The sequence below is a fragment of the Larus michahellis genome, chromosome 11 (assembly GCF_964199755.1).
Source record: "Larus michahellis chromosome 11, bLarMic1.1, whole genome shotgun sequence".
Taxonomy (NCBI): domain Eukaryota; kingdom Metazoa; phylum Chordata; class Aves; order Charadriiformes; family Laridae; genus Larus; species Larus michahellis.
In genome coordinates, this window is record NC_133906.1 from 8,555,997 (window position 1) to 8,582,054 (window position 26,058).

The 26,058-nt window shown below is 39.0% G+C and overlaps 1 protein-coding gene across 2 annotated transcripts in view; it reads right to left on the bottom strand.

Moving 5' to 3' along the window:
- GABRA1 (gamma-aminobutyric acid type A receptor subunit alpha1) overlaps nucleotides 1-16,644 on the bottom strand; it is a 41,873-nt gene extending 25,229 nt beyond the window's left edge. The window contains exons 1-4 of one of the 2 annotated variants that reach the window (XM_074604568.1): nucleotides 16,244-16,644; nucleotides 13,934-14,021; nucleotides 10,042-10,154; nucleotides 583-650 (exon numbers count right to left, since the gene is read on the bottom strand). In XM_074604568.1, coding sequence (XP_074460669.1) covers nucleotides 583-650; nucleotides 10,042-10,154; nucleotides 13,934-14,007 — 255 coding nt within the window. In that variant the 5' untranslated portion in view covers nucleotides 14,008-14,021; nucleotides 16,244-16,644. Of the gene's footprint in view, nucleotides 1-582; nucleotides 651-10,041; nucleotides 10,155-13,933; nucleotides 14,022-16,109 lie in introns of both variants that reach the window. The other variant, XM_074604569.1, reaches the window with a different exon arrangement.
- Nucleotides 16,645-26,058: the final 9,414 nt, after the last annotated feature.

The following is a 26,058-nucleotide window of genomic DNA, read 5'->3' on the forward strand; positions in this document are numbered from 1 at the left end:
CCCTCAGTTTTCTGAACTTCTCCATCCCCTGCAGTTATCTAGCAATTCGATTTTAATATTCATTCCATAAAGAAGTGACACTAATTCTCTCATTAATCTTCTCTTCTCTTTCAGCAGCCAAGATCTAGGAAAGTCACTTCCCACTGATCAGTAGCTTTTAATATAAAAATACAGGTTAGACTGTATGGATGTCACACTGTAGGCATAAGTGTTAATTGCGTTTTAAGATGATGATCTTTCTCGGCAAATTGGATCAGTGATGTGCCAGCAAGGACCTGAGCAATCATTCTCAGAAGAATACAGATCCAAACCCTAATGCATTTCATAATATATTATGTAGCAAATATAAGGTCTGTTAAAACACATTATTAAAGTCACTGAGGCTGCTAATTTCAGGGCACTTAAATGCAGTCACAGCTAGCAGGAATGGCTGCACATAAAAGCTGACAGAATTTTAGAATCAAGGCTTTAAAAAAAGCCCAGCCTTAAAAGGAGTAAATAAGTTATTGCATAGATCTTTCATCCTCCAAATTAAAAAGACAAGAAAAAATGAATGCTGTAGAAATATATGCCAACACTTACCATATCATGGTCTGAAACAGGCCCAAAACTGGTGACGAAGATGTCAGTCTTCACTTCAGTTACACGCTCTGATGAAGCAGGAAATTAGGACAGTGAGTGCCTATCAACAGTCTTCATTAGATCTAACCACTACCAATTCTTACAATAAATAGAAATATTATTGGCCTTGATTAGCCATTCTAAAATTGGTCTACAATACAGTCCTGATAATTTATTGCTTTTAGATGTAATTTCACAGTCAATATTGTCAGCAACAATTTTTTTATTACAGTGTTTCCACAGAACTTTTTGAGACGTGGCTTGTGATGCCACAGTACAGCAGCCATAGTTCCACTCCTGTGTAAATCGTTTCACTCTTTGACAAATAAATCTTCTTGTCTGACAATATAAACAGTGCTGAATATTTTACACAGTACTCAGAAGTCTTATTGGGTACTCAGTGTTTCTGGGCAAGCTAAATGAAGGTCTCTAATAATTAACCCTGGCCTTATGAATTATGTATTATTATATTCAGACACAGGAAAAGAGAAGGAAGAGAGAGAGAGAGAATACATTACGGTGTATAAAAACATAAAGATATTTTATTGGCACGAGTTAGAAATGGCTGTATTACCCTTAACTGCAATAAATAAAAAGGAGTTAAAACTTTTCCAAATAGATATCGGCTAAACTTCTCTACTACAATTTTTGACTTCTGTATAAATGTTGTAGTTTGTAAATGTTTTGGGTTTCTTTTTAAATGGATGCAGGCACTAACGTTAGATTTCCCTTAAACTACCAAATTTGTTTTACAGGCCTCAATGATAGATTAGTATAAATAATAATTCAGAAATCTATAATGTGTACTTAACGCAGATCACATGTATACGTTACACCATAAAGCTCGACTTCTCTGTGATTTTGGGGATGTACATTTGCTCCGTGGCACAACGCCCTTGGCCACTTCAGAAGAATCTAATGATTTTAGAGGTCACAAATGCTGAGTCTGAGACACCTAAAATGGTGCTGATCTCCAGAAAGAGATGAACATCTGGCTTTTGCAGATCTACTGTTTAAAGGCACTTTGAGAAACGCACCAGCTTAACCTCCCCCCTTCTTCTCCTCCCTCTCTAGACACACACGCAGAGTATCAGTCACTTCTGAACATACTGGTATTTTCTAGGCCACGCAACACAAAATATTCACCCAGGATGGCATATATCAAAATAAGTCTGTTGATTTAAATATGGCTGCAGGGAGTAACACCGCCTGGAGGCATAAATCCAAACAGTGCTGAGTGGAGCTAAGCCCATCAGCTTTCAGAATTTACAGTGGCGTAAGTCTGAATACATTTGCTATAGTGTTGTACAAGCCAACGTGGGGGTTTTGGTAGAAATTTCAAATATGGAAGGAGTGATACATTTCTCAAATAACTGTTATTTAAATAATATAAAATAATTACATTTAAAAAATAATTTAATACAACCCTGATTTCAAAAGACTTTGGACTGTTTAAATATGATTTGCTCCATCTGATGAGAAAGTTCTGACAGAAGAAGAGTGAAATAAGGAATCAAGGTTAAGCAGCCAATAACAATATACACTTCTGTATCCAATGCAAAAGTTCTAATGAGAGTCAGTGTTCTACAATGCACATGCAGGTTTTTCACTTTCATTCAAAAAAGCCTACAACTTCTAAGTATACATAAATGTAAGCAGTTTAAAATAAATGTTTAATATATATACAATAAAATATCTCATTTTGTGAGACAGCAATAATCAAGATGTAACATTAGATCTGATTCTGCTGTCACTCTAGTAATGCACTGAATGACACTTGTATTCTGTTAGCAAATTAATGCAAAAATTAGGTGGTAGCAAAAGTAATCTCCAGGACTCATTAAAAAAGTTAAAGCATGAAATTTCCAATGTATTATTCATAACCATATAAACTAAAATACCATGATGTGGTTGAATTGCCTAATAATACTCTTTTTGTATCTGTCTGAGACATGTACAAACTACAGTGACTATTGACAAAAGCATTGGAGAGGTGAAATTTCCTCCTTGGCTGTCCAGTGAAATTAATGGGTGGCCTTATCATTGTTTACGAGCTTTTCTACTGACTTAAAGAAATTTAAATATTCTCTTGATATCTGATTGGCTCTGGAGTTAAAGTAGTTCACAGTGAGAATTTAACCTTCTATTACTGGAAGAAGCATATGGTTGTCCGGAAGTTACTTGGCTTGGAAAAAAAGTATTCTCTGCTTCAGCTCATCATTTTCACTAAATTTCGAGAGGCTGTGGTCTTGTATAAAACAGCTGGCAGAAAAAGAAGATGGAGATTTCACAAGGTCCAGTAAAACATTGCTGAATGGATTCTTTAAGTTCCAGCTACTGTATCACCTTTTCTTAAGACTCAGAAACTATCACCGTCATTAAACCTATTAGCCTTTTACGTATTGAAAGGTGAAGCTCAAATGGCTCCCTTGAAGATCTTTCATCCTCACTCCCCATCTCTCCATCTCCTTTCCACTGAGGCACTTCCACTGGTGTCATTAGGAGATAGAAGATGCTAGAAGCTCTTCAGGCACAATGCTTTCAGCCCTTAGTGGTATAAACTCAGAGTCCCAGCTCTGAGAGAGACTATTTAATGTGATATAGGTAACTCGTTTATCTTGCACAAACACAGAATATACTCTTTGACTTAGCAGCATATCATGTAATGGTATCTTGAATTCTAGTTTTGGGAGACATATGGTCATAGTAGAGAGGCTGAGGCTTAAGGAAATCACTTTGAGGACACAAAATGGAAACTAAAGGCTTTGGCAGTAAAATGGAAGATTTCCAAGGCATCAGAAAAAAGAGTGATGCCTTTCATTTCTATATAAGGTTGAAAATAATTTAAGTGGCATGTCATAAGTAATAACAGAAAATTCAGATTGTGAACTCATAAGAGACTGTGTTACCTTCATAGTGATTACAATTTTGCAGAGCATCTAATCCTAAGTCTCTTCAAATCCAGATAAAACCACCGTACACACCACCAAATGATTTCTTTTTTCTTTGATATGTACCTTATTTTCAAGAGCAATGAAAAAATGTGTATGAACACACACAGAAAAAAATTAGCCCCTCCAAAGCCATATGGAAGTTTTGAATTTTTTGTTTACTGTTTTACTAATTAGATGATTCAGCTGTGCTTTGTTAAGAGCTTCAGAAGTTGTGAGTCACTCCTGCACAGGACATGTGTTTACTCATACAGTTGGGATATATATTTAGAATCAAGGTTAACCATGTTCAGTTTGCAGCTTGATTGCCATGGGAAGGCTTAAACTGTGCTTCAAATGCTCAGAATGCATTTTTCAGGAACCTCAAATCCTGAGCTATATTCAAAACCTTCACAATATCCCTAAGAATTAGAGATAATTCTAAGTCATTGAACAAAACAAGCTCAGGTCAGGAGCTGATTGGACTGCTGAGGATAAATCCATCAGTTGTAAAGACATGTTAGCCGTGTCTCTTGACTATAACCTCTATCTCATGAACCAGAACTAAATAATATAGGGATATCTGTAGCGTATGTAACAATTCCAGTAAAAAAACCCAAGGAAGTTACTAATGACTTACGAGTTTTACCATGAGGCAACCAGAGGGTCCAAGTAGTCACTGATCAGCAAAAGAGCAACTGAGTAGCACACCTAGGCACTCTGGAACACTCGGCCGCAGGCAACCGATCTGCGTATAGCTATGGAGGCACCAGTCAACGTGAACTACTGTAATTTCACTGTTTACAACTACTTGTTTCGCTAATGATGCTACACTAACGTAAACTCTCAAAATTAATAACAATAAATATTTTGATTTAAACTCCCAGGGAGCTCATTAGTGCTAGAATTGTGATTGGATTACAAAATGAGAACAAAATAACAAATACAGATTTATTTAAACAGCAGGAAATAAGCCTATTTATCATAGGAAACTATACATTAACTATTTCCCTTTCTGACCTATTGGAGCACAAGGCTTATTTGAATTGCACATTTTGGTGGTTTAAATTAATTCCATCTTTTTTCATAATGCACTTGTTCCTCCTTCATGTCTTGTGTAAGAGTGCGCTGTAATTATTAAAACATAGATGACTTTTCCTATGGTTTTGAATGAGAGGAATTTAGATGCATATATAGCATACGCTATTGCTACTAAAAAAGGCATGTCGACTAATCACCCTGGCTGCATCCTATGAAATATTTTGATTGAAGAACCACAACAAATACACTCATAAGAAATTTGTGCTGCTGCTTTTGTAAAAGTAGAGACCAAAAGGGAGACGGGTGAGAGCGAGCTGCCCTGTGATTGCCCAGCTGCAGTCTGTGCTGCTGGGAAGGGTTTACTGAGAGCTGGGCAGTGTCATGGCAGCTCTCCCCATGCCAAGTAACAGCTCAAAGCTGCTCATATCCTCCCTACCTCCCTACTGTTGCATTAAATCAATTTTCCTGGGGTCTCCTATGGCTTTTCACAGTTGTCTTTACATCAATGTGGTGCCTACTGAGTGGAAAAAAGCCCAAAATCAGCTCTTTCAGTTTTTATAGAGTTTCTAGTGCTTCTTCACTTCCAGAATTACATGTAGGGGTCCAGTATAGGACTTTCTTTTCATTTAGAGTAGAAACTTTTAGGTTTAACTAAATTTTTATTACACATGCAGACCAAACCCATATTTTCCCTAAACTTTAAGTTAGCTCAGATATGAGTTCAAATCTAAAAATTTCCATTGGGACCTCAATCACCAAGAGGTAAGTTTATCATATATTTATAGATAATGTTCTCATAAAACTGAATTTTAAAACCTAATTAACATCATACTGTCAGGTTTATTTTCCATCACTGTAAATATAAGCACTCTGTGGAAGTAATGAATTGCCTGAGATGGGCCGAGGTTCCACTTAAGGACAGTCACACTCAATTTCGATAAACATCACACAGGAGAGATCAACAAATAGCTTTCACTGATAGCATAAAACAAGTATAATTCTGTCTAATACTGCAGTAATGTTGATAATCTACTTGGGATGATCTAATGAGCATCTGACCCAACTATAAAAGCAAATTTCACTTAGGAAGATTCTGGTCTGCCTAATCAAACTCGTTCTTAGTTCTGTATTAAACAACCTTTCTACTACAAAATCCCTCTCAGAGGGATATACCACATTTAAAATTATTCTAAGTAGAAAGGTCACAGACCATATGATATCCTATAGTTTTAGAGACAGGATGTGTGCACTGCAAAGGTGATAGTTTTAAGAAATCTGTAGCTGCACCTGATTTCATGCTAATGAATCTCAGCACCAGGTACAACCAACCTGCCCTATGCATGCCCGCCTTCTTTCCACTGTGGCACTCCGCATCTGCCATGGTGGCATCCCAGGGCTCATCTCTCTTCCCCACACGAAGACAACCCAGAACAAAAGGCACTGGCATATCCGTTTATCTGAGGAACTTGCTTTTTCCATCCCTTTTCGTTGCTGTTCAATTCTTTTAAACTCCCATTGTAGACATAGCGGTTTACTTGAGAGGTCACCAAGCATTGAAGTGAATTTTCCTCCTTATTTGAGTCCTTCCCACCGCTCTCTTATACCTTATTTTGTTCAGGATTGTGTATTTGAAAAGAGAACAGCGTCTTTATTATTTAGCCTATTTTTGATCACCTGTAGTTCTAGGATCCAGATAGTTCCCACAGAAAATTATGCTGTTACCTAAATGACTTTGCTGTTTATTTTTTCCCTTAGTATCTAACGTCATTTCCTCTTTTTCAGCTTCAATATGTTGCTCTCTGCAATTCCTTCTCCTTGCGTTTTGTAAATTATTATCCTCTCATAGAGTTAATAGGTGTCCTCTAGTGTGATTCAGAACGTTTTTACATTCATTTTGAAGGTTCTATTTTCCAGGCATAAATAACTGTAAATGTAGTTATTTGTCCATGTTTATGGATGGGTACAACAGATGCTATTTCCTAGCAATGTCTGACTAAGTGACTGTGCCCACACATGAAGGAGACAAACATCTAAATAACATAATTTATATCAATAATTATTGATAAGAGGTGCAAATGTGCCAACGCATAATACAGTGCTGCGTGTTTCTTTTAAAGAAAAATCAGTAATTTTAGCCACAGTGACATTTTTTAAATACCGAGCATATTCAATCACTGTAATTTTTCCCTATGGGTGACATATTCCATTTTTTTATATTCTTGTTAATGAGAAATAATTCCTTCTTTGTTTAATGGCAAAATGCCCTGAGCTGCTCACTTAATTTCAGATATGGTCATATTGGGTGATCTGATGAATAATTTTCATTCCCATACTCTTTATGCAGCATACATGTTTTTTAGTTTTCCTTTTGAAGTGATACCTCAAAAGATCTAAAAAAAGGAAAGGGAGGACTTATATTAATCTAGCACTGATACCGTGCATGCTGAAAGAGTGATTCAAACTACAGCACCTCTAAATTCTTCACTATCTTAATGCTCCACGTTTTAACCTGGCTTTCTAATTAATATATAGTATAGCTCCAACAGCGTATCTTTGTAATGAGATCTCTCCAAGAGCTTGTTCCGGGCTTCATGGTGCCTCATCTGCCTCACCAGGATATTTCTACCAAACAGTGAAACTGTTCATCACACACTAATAGGAATTTTGCAAACTTGGGATAGAGGAATATCATGGTGTTTATTTCAAAAAGGAGGAAATTCCTCCTGTAAGTGAGTAGAGCAAGATCAAGATCAAACCTCTTTCACAATTCATTACAATTTTTCATTAAACATACCTTTTTGTCACTGAATTCTTCATTCATATACATAAACACAGCGGAAGGAGAAACAAATAAACTGACGGAAGAAAGTCCATAATCTGCCTTTTCTTCCATAGGTGAGAAAGAGCACTTCTCTTTTCTGCTTGTGTTCATGCACAGAATTTTCTTTTCTGTAGGTGTATATATTTGAAAAACTGCACTACAGAAGGAGAGGTCATACAGGGACAAGCAGAGGGTTTTCTGCAATATGCCCCTTTCGGTAGAAGAAACGCTACGACACAATGTTTTTGCTTCATCTGCTGTTTCTTAGAAGGCATAGAAAGAACAGGACAGACAGATGTGGATAATTGGAAGAGTGCTATAGTGTAATCGGTTGTACAGATTTACATTGTGCCTAACAGCATAAAATTTATCAACATAACATATATGTATGAGGGTCTCTGGTCTCTTAAATTCTCTGGTGGCTACATCACAGCTAATATGGAATGAATGACTTTTAGACCTAATTATATACATATATAAATGCTGTTGGTAGCTTTCTTACCTTTCCCTTTAGAGTAGATAAAAACTGTGTTCTGTATGAAATATCTAGTAAGAAGCCATCACTGATGTTGGGAAGAAAAATGAAACCACTGCTCTTCCATAAACATTTTAAAATTTCCATCAATAGATGATGCAATAATGGAAAGCTATTGAACTTCCAACTCCAAAACCTGTGCTGTATTTGACATGTTGGTTTAGATTTCTCATTGGATTGGACATTTTCATATATGGAACATTTCAGAATATATTTCCCATTATACAGTGTCAAAATTGAGTCATCTTGAGGTTCTTAGCTCATATTTAGCAAGAAGGTTCTGCAGAGGTGAATTTCAAAATTCCTGAGCAAAGCCTTTATTATAAATTGGTACCAGAATTTAAAACATTGGCCTAGAAGTTTGTCCCTGGTTTTTGAAATCTATACTTTTAATTGATCATGATGCAAATAGCTGTTAAAGTTTATGAAGAGACTCATTTCCTCCTATAGAAGCAGTTACATTAAAAAATCTTTCTGTCAGGAGTAAATTTTAACTGGACTAGATGATCCTTTCATGACGTACGCAGGCCTGTTCTCCCACTACACCCTTGTAATCTGGCTTCAGAAACATTATATATAAACATATACGGAAGAACCTATACCGATGCGCTTAGTTCTCTAAATTGCAATGTGGAGAATGAGAGCAAATCCTTTCCCTTGTTTCCCATTGTTTGCTCTTCTAGTAACTGTTAAACAAATCATAATACCTACAAAACTCACGTAAGAAATCATCGTGTGCTCAGACTTTTCTTGTAAACATGTACCAGACTCTACTTGTTTTACAGTGTTTCATTTATTTATTGCCTTCTCTGCTACGTGTATATACTGTATGTAGTAGCAGACTGAATTGTACAGTTGCATTAATGAAAGGTTAAGGAGCATTTGTTTCTACACTAGTCCAAGGGTTTACAAATAAGCAGGCAAAACTACAGGTAGATAAAAGTAAAAAGTGATTCTTATTTTGTTGTGTATTATCTGAAATTGCATACAAAAACTTACAGACCAACCCATTTTTAAATGTGTTAATCAATAATTTCTGGACAGAATTTTATCTTTAGCCATTCCTTGAGGTCGGTGAAGTCGAACCATTGAAGAAGCTGGCTCACAATTCAAGAACTGTTGTAAGGTGATAGCCTCAGACCACAGAATAAGCTTACTCGTAATTACTTTCCATTTTATCCGCAGGAGATGGTATAAGAATTCTTAGTGTAATACCTCGTTCTTCTTATAATGCAGTTCCTCTGAGAGCTATTATACGAAAACAGGTTGAGCTACATTTTGTGGGGTGGGTTTCTTTGTTTTATTTTACCTGAAGAGTCCAAAAGAAAAAAGAAAAAAAAAGACATCTGACAGAAGTAAAACCAACCTTTCCATGCACTGGAAAGAACAGATTTGTGCTTGTATATTTAGAACTTTCATGTTTGTGAACAGTGAGCTTTTAGGACCCAATTTTGGGGTTGTGTCACAGTAGAAGAAGTCAAAGAGTGAACGTAGGGATGCTGATAAAGATTAGGCTTTGTGACAACGTTTTTATAAAGATGTAATTGCTCTGTGTTTTTATTCCTTTTTATGGATTCAGCACCAAGAGCAGAAGAAAGACATTTTAGCAAGCTGTGAAGGCACAATGTTACAGAAACAAATTGTGACATACCTAAGTAGAAAAAAAAAACATCTTACAAACTTCTGTGAGACTTTTATGACTGAGGTTGATTAATGCTTTTGCTTTTAAAACCAAATCCTCTTACGAAGGTAGTCATAGACAGATGTGCTGTTTAGGCCTGATTCATAAACTTGTCATTTCTCAGGTCACAGGTCATATTTTACTATTCTTTATACATTTAAAGTTTTAATATGTATCCAGAGGTCTTCTTGAATTGTGAACCATTTTCTTCTTCTTTTGGGTATAAGTGTGAGAAAACCAAGTATGTGAAAGACAGAAAAGGCATGGCATTTTTTAAAAATGGACATTACATATCAGCAGTATTTTATGTGTATCTAGAAACAGAATTAAAACAAGTATATAATGGAAAAATAACATTGGTTTAACTGATTTCTATCTAATAGGTAACCTTGAAAATGATAATACAACACACCTCCCAGTCCTGGTCTCAAGCGGTTATCATAACCATCCAGCAGACGATCCAATATTCTGGTAAATACTGTGGTGTTGTCTTTAAGTTCATCTTGTGATGAGGTTTGTCCATAGCTGAAATACAGAACAGTTAACACTGAAAAACAGTAATCCACCAATAACCTTACAAAAATAATTCTAAAATCTGTTTAATCTTCCTTATACTGGTTTACAGCCACAAAATCTCCTCCATAAAACAAGACTGTAGTGCTTTATAGGGTTCTTAAACATTTTCTTCTTTAAATTGTACATTTTTTGTAAAATTGTAGAAAAGCAGTGCCTCTCTATAAACAGTGAACAAATAGAACATCAGTTCCTTAGTGTTTATCTCATTATTCATTAATGGTTATAATATTCTAGTATGTGTTCCTCAGTTAAAGGCTCATTTGTCAGCAAAAGATAATGTGTTTATTCTTAATAGTTATAAAGGGTTTGCACACAAAGAAAGATACAATAATTTAGAACACCGACACTTAAGTACTGAAATTAAATGCTAAAACATAGATTAAAAAATACAGAGATGTCTTCCGTATGAATATAGAAGTAAATCAAGTGAGTGTGCATTTTCATAGGTCAACATATAATTTTGCTTTATTTTATTTCCCATTTTCCTTTAGCAGTTAGATTTCGAGGAATATCTCCAACTTTTCCTTACAAATGTGTAATGAAACTATCTGTTGATATGGAAATCTCTCAGGTCTATAAAGCTTCACTTTCAGATCCCTAAGTATATCTCTAACTTAGCCAAAGGTCCTGAAATTTTGCTTGAACAAGGATAAAATTAAGCTCTTTGAACCGTTACCAAAATCTTACTTCCATCAACACAGATCAGAATGAAATCCTTGGGCTTAGTGGTTTCTGTCTGCTGTAGGTGACATCAGAATCAACCTTTTTCTTAAATCTGAAATCTTTACCAAATGCCCTGTCATAGATGATTCCCTTAATCATAGCTTACAGTTGTCTTAAAGCCAAACCCAGTATCCTTTTCTCATTCATTGCTGGGAAGACTTCCATTATAAACATGTGTAGTCATCATGACTAAAAGCAAAACCACTGCTTTCCAAAACCTTGTTTTGTTGCACGTGTTGCTGCTGAACTGAGTGAACAGTGCGGTGCCAAAAACTTTTGTTAGGATCAGGTCTAGTCACAAAAGTGATCCTTCCATTGGGCAGCTCGTTATCCCTATGGCTCCAGCGATACGCAGGGCTCTGCTCTCCCAGTTGTTCCTGCTCTAACCAGCAAAGACCATCTTACAAGGAATACACTGTTACATGCAACAATCGGGTTCTATTAAAATGCCTATGAAATTGTTTTCTGTAAGCTGCAGCAGTCAAACATCCTCTCTGTATCCCACATGTATATTCCACTTGCATCAAATTTGGAAGAAGGAGGAAAGATACCCTGAATATAGGTACTCTGGAAATGCTTCCAAGCTACTTTGCAGTACAGGTTTGAGTAAGTATCACTACAAATTTAAATGACTACAAATTTAAAACGGACACTCATAGAAGTTTTACTAACTTTTTTTTTAATTTCCATAGGGTGTGACTTTGTAGGGAACAATTTGCAGGGGGTTTTAATGCATATAAATCACTGCTTCTAATAAAAATGACAAAATCTCTAACAGTTTTTAAAAATACTAAGAATTTTCCTCTAGCCATATCATATAATTTCACTAAATAAAAAAATAGGTTGATTTATATTTATTTTTCATACCTACAGATGCATTTTAAGGCACAGGCATTAATTTTTTTTTCTTGTATGCTTCCTATATGTTATCAAATAACAAGTTTGCCTGCTGCCTCCAGTGAGCATTGTCTTTCAAAGGATCATTCTTCACGCACCTTACGTAGAATTGCAACACAGGACTTTTCATTGGATTAAATTTTATATTAACACTCATTGTCAGTAAACAATCTACTGTACATACATATCTCAAGGATAGCAGAAGGTCATCAGGATTAAGGTGGCAGAAGGATATAAAAATGCTTCAGAAATTTTAGTGGTAAGTAAATGAGTATGTTTGCAGAAGAGGCATCAGAAAGATGGACTAGTGGCAGTGCAGTCGAAAGGATGCAGTACAATACACCGCTTCCATTCTGGGTGTCGCGTTTGTCAGCACCCTTACCTGTTCTTCCCACCATTTTGTCAGAGGTAAAAAGCACCGTTAGGGATGGTTTTGATTAACAAATGGTCACAACAGGAAGAATGTGAACATTTGTGTACATATAAAGTATCCTGTAACTCCAGAGGGGCTGTGATTTTTCATTCAAAACACACATATTAAAATAGTCTTAATGCTGGCTTTTTATGACAAGAAGAATGATATGGAGAGACTGTGTCTTTCTGTGTCTGTGTCACAGACACTATCTAATTCATCAACTGTTTTTTATCATAAAGGAATAACAGCACTCTGGAAGAAAGGCAAGGGAAGTTACTATGACAAAGTGGCTTTAGAAACAGATATATTTCATGTAAGGTGTGTACATTTTGAGGAAAAAGTGACTGTACACGGTTGTGTTTTCATATTAAACCACAGTATAATAAAAAACTGTGCACTAACTCCATCTACAGGTCATTATAATAGTGACACCATATAATTTTTAAACACTAGCCCAATGCATTTTAATTCTCACTTTAAGAATGCACATGCATACATTATAGATATAATAAATATATGTACACATATATATGTACACATATCTATATAATAAACATGTTTTCACAAAATCCTGTAGCTAGGCCAGATGAAGTAATTAATGAATACTTCAAATCTTACCTTTCTTAATATAATATCAAAATAAAGGTATTTCTTCTAAAATGTCATGTTTACTCAAAACAGCAATTGTAACATGAATCACTTGCTTTTATTCTTTTTTTTTTTGAGCGAGAGGAAACACTTGTGCAGATGAACGTTTGCCCACTCCACTCTATTTAAAATCTTCAAGGTAGCCAGAGGATAAGTTTATCTAGAGCTGCGAATGCTCGAGGAGACACTATGGAGATCAAGGCACAAATACTAGGGATTTAGGGATCACTATTGACAATCCAAAATTTCTACTGCTTTTTGGTCATTAGGTAGCATTATTGACAGGACATTAATATTTTTAAAATACAGAAATAGATCTGTGAGTTGTCTTAAACACCTTTACTGAATTTTGAATTGCAGAGAGTACTTCAAGTATACTCCAAACTGCTTTACAGTCTTTAGTTAACCTACTAATTGTTAGATGAGGTGGTGTATGATTACAAATCGTTCTTAATGCTGGTTTTAGATTTCAACATACATTCCGTAAACATTCAGTGCAGCGTGGTCTTTCAAACATAAACTGTTACAGGGTTTGAGCCTACAAATTCTTCTTTGTCCAAGCAGTCTCCCTTCACCAGGAAGGTCCGCTTCGGGTTTGCGAGAACAGCTACTAAGTTAGGACACAATCCTGACCAACCAAGAAGTTAAAACTTTGCCTCTGCTTGCAGGGACAATAAAGTTACTAAATAGCACGTAAATGAGATTTAAAAAATCTTAATTACACTTTTTTTTTCCCCTCTAAAGAAACTTGTATTTCTGAGCAGTTGTTATATAAGAGTAGAGGTGGATTGCACAGTTTTGTTTCAATTTGTTTCAGAAAGCCTTTGCTTTTTTTTTTTCACAATATTAAAAAACAGATGTTATGCAAACCATTTGTAGTTTTCTTTCAGTCTTTCCTTAGTTAGATTTAGCTGGGATTGGAACAGGGATTAACTTCCCCCAGTACACTTAGTAGTAGTGCAGTCCATGCAGTATTTGTCTTATGCTGCTATATTAAATTAAAGATTTCTAAAATATGTTCGTGTATTAAAAAGTGTCTCCCCACCTTCTTTCAGTCAGTGCATTCAGAAGGAGGCCCCAGGCCCAGAGGCAGTCACAAAGCACCAGGAATCTCTTCATGGTCGGCTCTGGAACTAGAAGGAAAATAACCATCAACATCCCCTACATTAAAACAGGTACTGTGGACAAAAATGTTTGATTTTGGAAACTTTTGCAGAATAATTCATGTCAGACAATGACTTTACAATACTATAGTCCATGTCATTCAGAAGAAGGCAGCGTGGCCTTGGCTGTTCTCCTGTTTACCTTCTTCTTTTAGACACAGAGACTTGGGGTGGGATTTATTTTAGGGTAGGGGTGTATTCTTGTTTGCATGAGTTAAAGCTCCAGTCCTCAAACTCTGTCGCAGTTCATACTCAGTTTCCCCCTGTGTTGAAAACGTGACAAGGCACCTCCATAACATTTCCAGATAACCAAGTGTAATTGTTTTTAGCTAGACCTGAACCAGGCTGAATCCTTCCAAACCTCTTGGAAGGTGTCAGTGCGTGGTAGCGTGACTGAGGAGAGTGGTGCTTCCCTCACAGCCACTGCTTTGCTTTGTTGTGATGGAAGCAACTTTCTTCTACAGATACCACTATTCTCCTCTTCTCTGAAATAGTAGCATCAGAGAAGGAGTAAAATGATCAGATTCTGTGATCTGCTGCTATATATGCACACTAATATTTTTGTTGGGCTAAAGGGCACAATTCATAATCAAACCATGTGCTGACGACCTGCACACCATCTCCAAAATCTCTACCAGTCTCTGATTGCTGCTAGGAAATCTTTTTGCATTAGGAGCCTTTTCCTCCTCTCCAAATGTCTCCTGCCCTCTCTCCAGACTTCACTGAGTTACTCTCAGTTTACCTTTGAGTAAAAAGTAACACAACTCAGGAGGTTTCTTTTGCTTTCTAATAAACCATAAAATACAAAGTTAGCCGATATTTGTGGAATCAGTGTTCCAGATTCACCTGATTGCTCAGGAGATGCTGCAGGTCCCTTTACATATATATATATATACACACACTGTGTGCTGGAATCCAGTCGATTTTTAGCATTCATTACATTAAATAAGGGCAACAAAATATGAAGCCTGTGTTTTTCCCAGGAGTGAATTGGAGTTTTTTTCAATGCCTAAGAAAATGAAGCACTGTCCATGGAAATGTTGTTGTACCTTTAAATAAAGCTACCCCAATTCACTGTACACTCTCAGGGACAATTTAAATCAATGAAATATCATTACAAAGCGGCATGTAAGCAATGAGATACAATTAATGCGTTTATAGGCAAATGATCGGCAGATAAGCATTGAGTGGGGCTGAGCTAATCTAACTGGATAGGAAAGAGCTGGATGTGGCAGAAAAGCGTGGATAAAGAGCTTCAGGGACGAGACTGCATCTTAACTTGCCCTGTGATCAGCCCCCTTACAAAGGGAAAGGCAACATCTGTGGCTTCAAAAATCGCCTTCTCCCGGTCCAGCCAACTTCTGCCTTTGAAAAAGGCTCCTCAGGATAAAGAACGTAAAGTGAATTATTCTGAACTATCTTGATCTGTTGAGCTCCACGCCTGTTCCCCCTCGAACACCACCCCCCGGTTCAATAAACCTATACAGGTACTATAAATCCTGGAGAAGGAAAGTTTCTTGCAGCTGGAGAAAGCAAATGTTAACAAGGACTTTCAAGGAGCGTTAAACACCAGCAGCCCCCAGCCCCTGGCCTCCCCCAGCCCGCACCGCCTGTGAAACCAGCTCTGGTTTTCCCATTCAAAATGGGAGAAAGAGCCACGCTTCTGAGAGAATTTCAGCAGCTCTCATTGAAAAAAAAAAAAAAAAAAAAGGAAGAAAAAAAAGGGGGAGGAAGGGAAGGGGGCATTTAGATGCATTTTTGACCCCCGGTGAGAGATTTCCCCATCTCTGAGGCGCAAATCGAGACTTGTTTTCCTCCCGGCATTTCAACTTTGTATTTCCCCCTCACCCCGAGAAAGCCACCCCTCCCACCGCCTCCCTCGGAGGGGGAAAAAAAAAAAAAAGAGCGCCCCAAAACCAGAAAACCTTTTCCAAACGACTGGTGGAAATCAGTCCAGGCTAAAAAATAAATAAATAAGATAAATTAAAAAGCCCATCGATCGCTGCGGATTTTTTCAAGCTGGAGGGATAGGAAAAAATCACCCCGACCCGGCGGTACCTGCGGAGAGAGGGGAGAGGAGCCGCCTGCGCGCCTGGACGCGGTGCCCGCAGCCGGGAGCGCCCGGAGGGGTGCGGGTGTGCGGGTGCGTGCGGGTGTGTGCGCGCGCGGGGGGAGCCGACGGCCGCCCTTACCGGGAGCCCCTCGGGCGCGGGTCCGCGGCGGCGCTGACCGGCTCTGCCGGGGGTGCCCTCCCGCCCGCGCGGCGCGGAGGCTGCGCGGCTCCGGCTCCGCCGCTCACTCCGCCTCAGCCATCGCCGGCGCCGCCGCTGCTCCGCTCCTCCGCGCTCGGCACCCAAATTTCTCTTCCCAATATTCCAACCGCCGCTATACAACAAAAGCTTTCTCTTTACCAAGACAGTAGTAATACGTCCCAGGGTAAACCGGATGTGAAATAGGCTGTGACTTCATGCCAGAGAGATTTTATTTTAGAAAGGAAGGTGGTACCAAGCTCTCATCTAGAGACCAATCCGCCCATTTTTTATATGCAGCACAATTTAACTTCCAGTGCTCTCGCCCTAATCCCTTTCTCTCTGTCTGCAGACTCAAATCCTTCTACAATCTGCAGCATTATTATTATTTGGGGGGAGGCTGCACGGCGGGGGGGGAGGCTGCGCTGAGAATCTTTAGACACTTGCAGTTTACAAAACAGTCTATTTTAAGGGTTGTGCATTAAAAATATAACTGTTCTGCGTTAGCGTTCAACCTTTGATCAAATATTTAATCACGGCATAAATATGAATGAAGCCTCGCTAGGAACGTAGAGGATGCAGCACTACGCGTGTGTGCCTATAGACTGTATATACCTATAGAGACCAGGCGGTAGCCTATGGATGTAGCCAGACGGGGACAGAGATGCTGTGCAAACCTAATTAAACCCAGGTAACATGCATTTTGGGAGACACCCGTGGGAACCAGCTCCGGGACCTGCTGGTTCTCCCACACTTTGACACACCTTTTCTCGGTGGGTGTCACGTTTGCCCGTCGCGGCCCGGGGGCTCTGCCGAGGGCAGTGCTCAGGGGCTGCCACCCCCCCTGCCCCACTCTCCCACGGGGCCGCCGGGGACCTGGCAGCGGCACGGCCCCCCGGGGGAAATGGAAATTTAGTCGGGGGCTAAAGCCGGGGCAGCCCCCCCCGAGCCCCGCCGGAGCCCGCGGCGGGAGGGGCGCTCCCGGCAGCCCCCCCCCAGGACGTGCCTGGTGGCCCGGTCCTGGCCCACCTGTGGTCACCGAGAGGGACGGTTCTGCTTGAAGTTAACGTCAGTTTGAACCCCCTCAGCGACCGTGCTCTGCTCGGGTGTGGGCAAACTGGGCGAGCTCGGTGGGTGCCGATACTTCTGCGGAGAAGCAAGGAGAAAGTTGGATGCATCAGGTCCGGGGAGGTGTCGCATACGCCGGGAGAGCGTCACGCAGCTGCTCACCTGCCACCACAGGTTACCGTGGCTTTCACCAGCTCCAAGCCTTCTGCAGAAATGTCAGGCACTGCCAACTGCCACAGACACAGCACGGTCAGCTGCCTGAGCTCTGTTTAGTGGAAAGATAAAATGAACTCCTCAGTCAACAGTATCTGTTACTTATAAAGCACTACCAGCATCCATGGGGTGGAAATAACCCTTTTATGCACCTTCTGGATTTCAAATGCTGTCTACTTTCCCTCTTCCCCTCTCATTGCCATCGCTGATTGAATTTCTGTTCCCTCCTATGATGCTGTTCCAAGGGAGGTCAAAATCCATGTATTGTGTCAGAGAGAACCTGAACTGGTATCCTATGTTACAGTTAAACTGTTGCAAGCTTTATCCAGATTTTTAAATAAAATATTGCACATTCTACACGTCCTCACGAAATGCATGATTTGTTTGTCTTTGTAACAGCATAAGAAAGATTTGATGTGACCCAACAAACCAATGACATTCATAGCTAAGGCTGGCAATAATTTCCAAGGTGTCAGTCATTTTGGATAAGTGCCTGACTTACAACAGTCTAAATGCTGCAATGATTTCCCTACGCACAAGGAAAATAGAAGTTTTGTTTATCAAAGTCCCCTGGTGCACCAAGTGCACCCAGTCATTATGATCAGCATTAAATAGCCACAGGTTACTTTAAAGACTTGCAGTGGACTTTTTGCTTAGTTTCCTGACATTTCCAATGTTGTTCATCTCATTTTGATTCAAGGTTGTTAGCAGTGCACAGAAAAGTGGGGAACAGAAAAGCCTACTGACTTCCCAAGGGAATTATAAGTAGTGAATTTTCAAATCACTAGCGCATAGATGCACTCTTAGTGGCTGGAGGTATTTTCCAAATGTGCAATGTTTCCACATTCATTTGCTCTTGGCTAACATAATTTACTATGTTTCTATTCTTGCACTGAAGCATGAGAGAGTTTTGCTTAAGCAACAAGTAAGCTGTGGTACGCAGCTGAGTTTACAAAAACAGCACAAGGGATTTTTATTGAAGTACATGGACATCGTGTGGCTGTAAAACCACTGAGATTCCTTGCCCTGTCACTAGGGAATTGTATTATCTACAATGACCTTAAACTATTTTTTCTAGATGAATAATATATGTTTGCGAAAATAAATAAATGTTCAACATAGCTCCAGTATTTCATTTCCCCCTTCATTTCTCATGAACAAAGAAATTGGAAGTACATTTGCTGTGTGTGTGTCTGTGATAGGTAGGTAGACAGACAGATGGGCTGAAAAGCGAATGATTGAATAGCTAGAGGTTCCTGTACCTCTGTGCAGTAAAATCTGAGCAAGTGGCCAGTTGAAGTAGTTTCAGAGGTAATGAAGCATAACCTTGCACCTATATTTTTCTTCTTGACTTATTTGAATTAGTATATAAGCAATGAAAACTGTTTTTATTTTAGTAAAGTGTCAAGGGTTACACGGTATGGTCTTTGCCTCAATGAACACAATTGGCACATGCCAAAGGATGATACGTTTTTGTGAGTTCTCCCTGGGTGAAAATATTGACCTAAAATAGGAAGTTGCTCGTTCTCTCTCTAATTCTCATCTGCTCAGAAAGTAGGACAAAACTATTTTTCCTCCATGGCTGAGATTCCTGTCCATCAGTGCTCACACGTAACCCAGATTTTCCCTTTTCTTTTCAAGGGCTGTTATCACAGTTATCGTGTCATTCCATAGTAAATGCTAAAAATATTTGGATGTAATGAAACGAATAGTCCATTTTATGATAGGTTGTGCTAACAAAATAACTGTCTTTTAAGGAAAAAACCCCAACTATAAAAGAAAACATCTAGTCTTTTGAAGACAAATACAATTCGTTGTTACCAACATAAATGCTCTTTCGAAGAACAAGTGCTAAATGGGACATACATGTCTTGCAATTCTTACTTTTTCCATTTCCCATCCAAATTCCACTGACATAATACTACTAAGGGTAGTGCATTTTTCAAGTAAGTCCATCTGTGGGTTTCAGGCACCTAACTTAAGAGGATATCTTTGAAAATCTTAAGCTATATATAGGAATGTGTATATTACCAGTAAGTCTCAGGGTCATATGATTTCTTTCATGAATGAATTGTTCAAATGAGAAAGGGAAGATGCGTTTGAACTTACTGTCTCCAAGTAACTCAATATTTGGTGATGTGCATCTCTCTGCATGGTTTTACAGTCACATTTGGAAACTGAAGATGTCAAGAAGACCTAAGTTTTTTTCAAGCCAGCTTTATGACTCCATAAAGTTTTCAAAAAGGGGCTGTCTCATTCATCTTACGTGGTAGTGCAGAGCTAAATCCTTTAAAAACAATATTATTAAATCTAAACAGTCAGCCAAAATGAACTTGGCACAGCTGCTATGTGCAACGCTTTGAACCTCGTTGTTAGTGCAAGTGATTAGTGGCAATGAAGTTAAACCAATTGAATTCTATTTTGGTAAAATAAATTTATTAAATAATGGATTAAATTTGACATAGAGAAAGATTTTTAAAGTCATTAGAACTATTTTTGCTTTTCAATTTCTAGTAAACACTTTTTGAAATCTGGCCTATTCCGTCGGTGCCTGCATCCTCTCTCTGAATATATATACACTTAACACATACACAGAGAATTTATATAAGTCACCAGGGAAGAAATTTTTTTGTGCGTTGTGTTTTTTATCCTGTTGTTCTTTGTGTGTAGGAAATATACATATGTTTTCTTTTAGTTTAGGAGTGTATATAAAACAACCGAAATTCCACAGCAGAATGCTTTGACACAGTGTGTCCTGAATAGCCAGGGGATTTGAATCAAGCAAATGAAACTCAGAGATTTACTGGCATACAGCAGACCAGATAAAGAATTAAAACAGAAAGACCATCTGCTCCAAAGCTTTGAACTCTGTTATTTACAAGTCCTGCTCGTGTGATTAAATGGAAATATTTTGTTAAATATATGATTTGAATTTGATTTCTAATTTAATGTGTTTCAAAAATATATTGAAGAATAGCTCTTGACCCTTTGGTACACATAGTGAAATTCAGTTGCTAGCTCTTTTTTTTTCCGTTTAATTTAGAGCCACAGTCAAGAAAACAGGACATTTAATTGTCAGCTACTGTTTTTATAAAAGGCAAGTGATGATAACAAAAAAAAGTTCACTCTTATTATGGCTCTTTCATTTTACAGTAAGGTTCTATTCATTGCCTCTTTCCACTTCAAAAAATTAGTAGAAGGAGAACTTCCAGGGAAACACAAATGAGAATCTTCATGAAAACAAGTTGCACTATTTTCGAAGAGTCAATCTGAGATACAATGCCCATTAAAGGTATATGAATGTTCTTTCTAGGTCTGTGTTGAAAATTGAAAGTGGCACTTCTTTGAACCCATTATCTATTAAAAATGGAATAAAGATGTAAAATAGCTGATGCCCAGAAACTTAGAGATGATGACTGTCTCTTGAATTTGAAAGTCTCCAAATACAATATTTCAAAGAGAAAACCCAATTACTTACAAGTTTCTCAGACTTTCTAATCCACAGAGACAACAATTTATTATGCCTTGCCACGCTGTTGCCAAACATCCTCTCAAAATTCAATCCATAAAGCCAGAAACGGAGGATTCTCTCCTAGATAATAATAGGATTTCTTGTCCGATGTCAGAAAGGAAGTATGGAATAATAATCTGTTTTCTAAAAAAAACCACTGTGGAATTAATGAAAACCACCAAAAAGAACAAAGGTCACAATTGGGAGCTTGTGGGGATTACAAGAGCCTGGTAAATCCAGTGGTGATCATTGACGAGATCTTTTTCAGGAGGCTTTTCCGGCAGCAGCTGGGTTTATCTGTCATGGAATACAAACACCATATGTGTTTATCTCCTATGTAATAAGTCACTGCTGCTGATGAGGTGAAGTCTTGACTAGAAATCTACAACCTCCTGGAGCTGTCATAGCACCTTTAGTATAAATTCAACACACCTTCTACAACTAGGAAGCTCTCTCCACAAAAGGGAGGGGTGTACTCTTGTCATCCTGGTGTGAATGGCATTCACTTACCCTTCAGAAATAAGAAAATAATTTTGTACCTCACTGTCCTTCTTGCTCTGCATTTGGAAGCACAGATTTGTTTGGGACTCAGACCTTAAAATTGTGACTTGCGGTTTGATATAGTTAATGACAGTTCATATTCCTATGGACCAATGAGGTAACCTGTAATTTCATGTTTTCTTAAGCAGCGGTATTGATCCATAATGATGTTTTTTCCTAAAATCAGATAGGATAAAAATCTATGTATGCAGCAGTTCTAGATTATTCAAAGTTCCTGAAAGCTGATACTTTTTTTCCTTTTAATTATCTAACAATACCGTGTTTAGTGCATGAGTAAGCCCTTGTTACTTATTATTTGTGGATAAAGGAAATAAATGACTATGAAAAGAAAGTGAGCAAAGTACAATAAATGTTTCAGAGATAAGAAACAATAAAATACACTTAAAAAATAAAGAAAAAAATCAGTAGGGAGAAATTCAGTACACTGTTGTCCTGCTGTAAATATTTGCCTTTGATTGAACTAAAAGATGTAGAGTCAGCCTGAATTCAGAGAGATGCTTAAAATGTGTTTAAACCCATCCCTATCCAGCCAGACACTTAAGAATCCACTTAATGCCACGGGTCATAAATATTCTTAAACTTAAATGTGTCACACTGGGCTGAATTTTGTTGCTTTGCTGCTTTGGAAGCCAAATACCCTGCTGACTCCTTAGGTGACCTTAGACACATTTAATTTCTCTCCCTGTCTTGGTGCCTTTATCTAGCGTGAGAACATTGCAACCTGTGAAGTTCAATTAGCCAAAATTCCTGTAGATTTCAGTGCGTGCAGTGCTCAGCTGAAGCTTTCTTGCAAATACTGTTTAGAAACCTCGGAAAAATTAGTAAAGCAAAGGCAAGGCACACATTAGCTTGTCAGGTGCTGCGTCCCACTGTCATTTAGAAGCACACAGTGTCGATTCACCCATCCCTCCTACTCCGCTGTCTTCCTCTCTTCTTAGAGATGGTGACAAGGAGGCTCTTCAGGTGGTTTTATCTTCCAGTTGGACACACCGTGTGCTTCCTGCCTGCTGATGTCATTGCACGGAGATGTGCTCACTCGGCCGCAGCACACCGTCAGAGCACTCTTGCACGCGCTGTCCCGTTCTAGAGTTTGAAGTCTGCTGTAGGAACAGCAGAGTAAACATTTAAGTGATATTCAGATTTTCAGATTTAATTTTTGTGTGGCTGCTTAGTGCTAAAAATCCAAGTGTAGTCAAGCATAGCAAATACAGGTGAGGACTACACTGGGACAATCATTAACAGAGCAATGTGGTAGTGGTATGATTTTACATTTAGCTTTTACGCTCATCTCTTTTAGGGTCCTTATCCAAAAGATACTAACAGAACTCTTCTGCATTTTCCTTCCATTTTAAAATTATTTATGTCTGGTTTTATACCTACTGAAAATTACTCAGGGAAGATGTGTGCAACGCAGACAAACTGCTGTGCTGGGACAGTTGGAGGTCCAGGTGCCAGTGGCAGACGTTCACAGGCAGTATAAGAGCAGGGTGGGTTGATGCAAGCTTCCCTCTGGCTCAAGGCTCCTGGTTTCTATGTGTTTGGCTTGTGAGGTGGGTTCTTCCTGATTTCTTATGTGGTTTATGGTGCTTGTTTTTACTGTTATAGATTAAAACCTGATTTATATGTTTTTGGATTTCCTTGCAGAGCCCCTGGTGTTAGTCAGGCAGAATTGAAATGTTGATGTTGGCTAGAGAGCTGCTTGATGAACTTTTAATTTGTTCTTGCTCGTTGTAACATACCGATTCAACTGCATTTCCTGTTTCATGTCTTTCATTCGTGGAAATATACCTCACAATTGTTATATTGATATGCCAAGCTTTGCAACATGAAGTCCGCGTTTAAAATAGTTTGCATTATGTGGTTATATTATATTAGGAAATTATTGTTTTCATTCAAAAACAGCTGACATAATTATTGGGCTATAAAGGCAAAACCCCAAGCAATTAAAAATCAATATTTCCTGGACATTATCAATGAATGTAAATATTAGTTAGAATTGAAACTATTGTAATCTGAATCTGTGCTTTATTCTAAGGGAGAGCTGTAACAATACTATTTCTGAAGGTCTGTGATAATCCAAGATATGGTCCAAGTGATATTTTAGAATGTAGCCAATAATTTTAGATGTGGAATAGCACAAACAGTTTCGTAGGTGTAAGGATTGGCTCCCCAGCACGTGTAAACTGGCACAGCTGTGCTGAGTTCAGCTGGGTTGTTGCAGCAGCTGTGGATGTGGTGCCTGCCCACTGCCCTGTTTAAACCAACTAAGGAATTGCTATAAAGAGCTCGGCTTGCTCAGGTGATATGTGAAAAGGCAGTCAACTTCATATGAAGCCATATTTAGCATTCATAGTCTTTACTTGCCGCTTTCATAAAAATGTTAATGTTTACCTAATCTTTGTAGCATGGATATTGGTGTGCACTTTTACTTCTTTTGAGATTCCATGTACCAGTATTAGTTTGGTTTTGTTTTAGAACTCAAACTGTTAACGAAAGTCATGAAATGTGCCCACATAGAAAGAGTGCCTCTTTAGTCAGTAGTGGCTCTGTAAAAAGGAGCATTGGGTCTTTTCTCTTTTTTACTGCTGCCAATGAAAAGCAAAGCAACTGAGATTAGAGCAATATTCAGGCTAACTGCCCCTGGTGTGACTGGGAGGGAAACTACTTTCTAACTCGTGTTAGTTCTGCCATGGGGAGAACAGCTCTGCATTTTTGAGAGTAATTCAGTGATATGGTTGTGGAACCACCTTCTGCGTTACCACTGGCTACCCTTACTGAAGGGAATGAGAGTACACAGGCTCTGAACAAAGAAATGTTATTGTTAGCAATATTTCATGGACCGACAAGAAGGTTGTCTGGTAGGAAATGTGGGTTAGATGAGTGGACAGTGAGGTGGATTGAGAACTGGCTAAATGGCAGAGCTCAGAGGGTTGTGATCAACAGTGTGGAGTCCAGTTGGAGGCCTGTAACTAGCGGTGTTCCCCAGGTGTCAATACTGACTCTGGTCTTGTTCGATACATTCATCAACGACCTGCATGAGGGGACAGAGCGCACCCTCAGCAAGTTCGCTGATGACACAAAGTTGCGGGGGTGGTTGACACACCAGAAGGCTGTGCCGCCATACAGAGAGGCCTGGACAGGCTGGAGAGCTGGGCAGAGAGGAACCTTATGAAGTTCAATAAGGGCAAGTGTCGGGTGCTGCACCTGGGGAGGAATAACCCCATGCACCAGGACAGGTTGGGGGCTGACCTGCTGGAGAGCAGCTCTGTGGAAAGAGACCTGGGAGCCCTGGTGGACAACAGGATGACCATGAGCCAGCCATGTGCCCTCGTGGCCAGGAAGGCCAATGGCATCCTGGTGCGCGTTAAAAAGAGTGTGGCCAGCAGGTCGAGGGAGGTCATCCTCCCCCTCTACTCTGCCCTGCTGAGGCTGCATCTGGGGTACTGTGTCCAGTTCTGAGTTCTCCGGTTCAAGAAGGACAGGGAACTGCTGGAGAGAGTCCAGTGGAGGGCTACAAAGATGATCTAGGGACTAGAGCACATCTCTGATGAGGAAAGGCTGAGAGACGTGCGACTGTTTAGCCTGGAGAAGAGAAAACTGAGAGGGGATCTCATCAATGCTTATAAATATCTAAAGGCCAGAAGTCAAGAGGATGGGGCCAGGCCCTTCTCAGTGGTGTCCAGTGACAGGGGGCAACAGACACAAGCTGGAACACACGAAGTTTCATCTCAACATAAGGAAAAACTTCTTTACTTTGGGGGTGGCAGAGCACTGGAACAGGCTGCCCAGAGAGGTGGTGGAATCTCCTCTGGAGATATTCAAAACCTGCCTGGACGTGTTCCTGTCCAGCCTGCTCTAGGTGAACCTGCTTTGGCAGATGAGTTGGACTAGATGATCTCCGAAGGTCCCTTCCAACCCTACCATTCCTTGGTTCTGTGACAGTCTCATTTTGTGGTAAGGTAGCAAGTAAAGGAGTCAGCTGTTCATTTTGAAAGTAAAACTCTGCTCTGCAGGTCATTAAAGACAGGGCTCATCTAACTTGTCTTCAGCTGTGACTAATTAATTAGATCCCTAAATTCTCATGTAGGATGTTGGATCTTGCTGTAAGGGTTCCCCTGCCTGAAAATCCATTGACAGAACTTCAATGGTGAGATAATTTCTTTCTGACTGTGTAAATAATCACTAAAAAAATCAACTACTACAAGAAGAAAAATGAGAAGGCCAGTTATTTGTATTCTAATTTATAAATTTCAATTTTTATATAAGAAGCACTAGCCATTTAAATACTAACTGTGACTGAGCTTCTTTAAATAATTCAAGCCGGAAAAAAGAACATAGCCGACTCCTGAGCAAACTAATTGTCTACATGTACAAGCTGTTGTCAGAGTAGAACTTATTCTTGAAA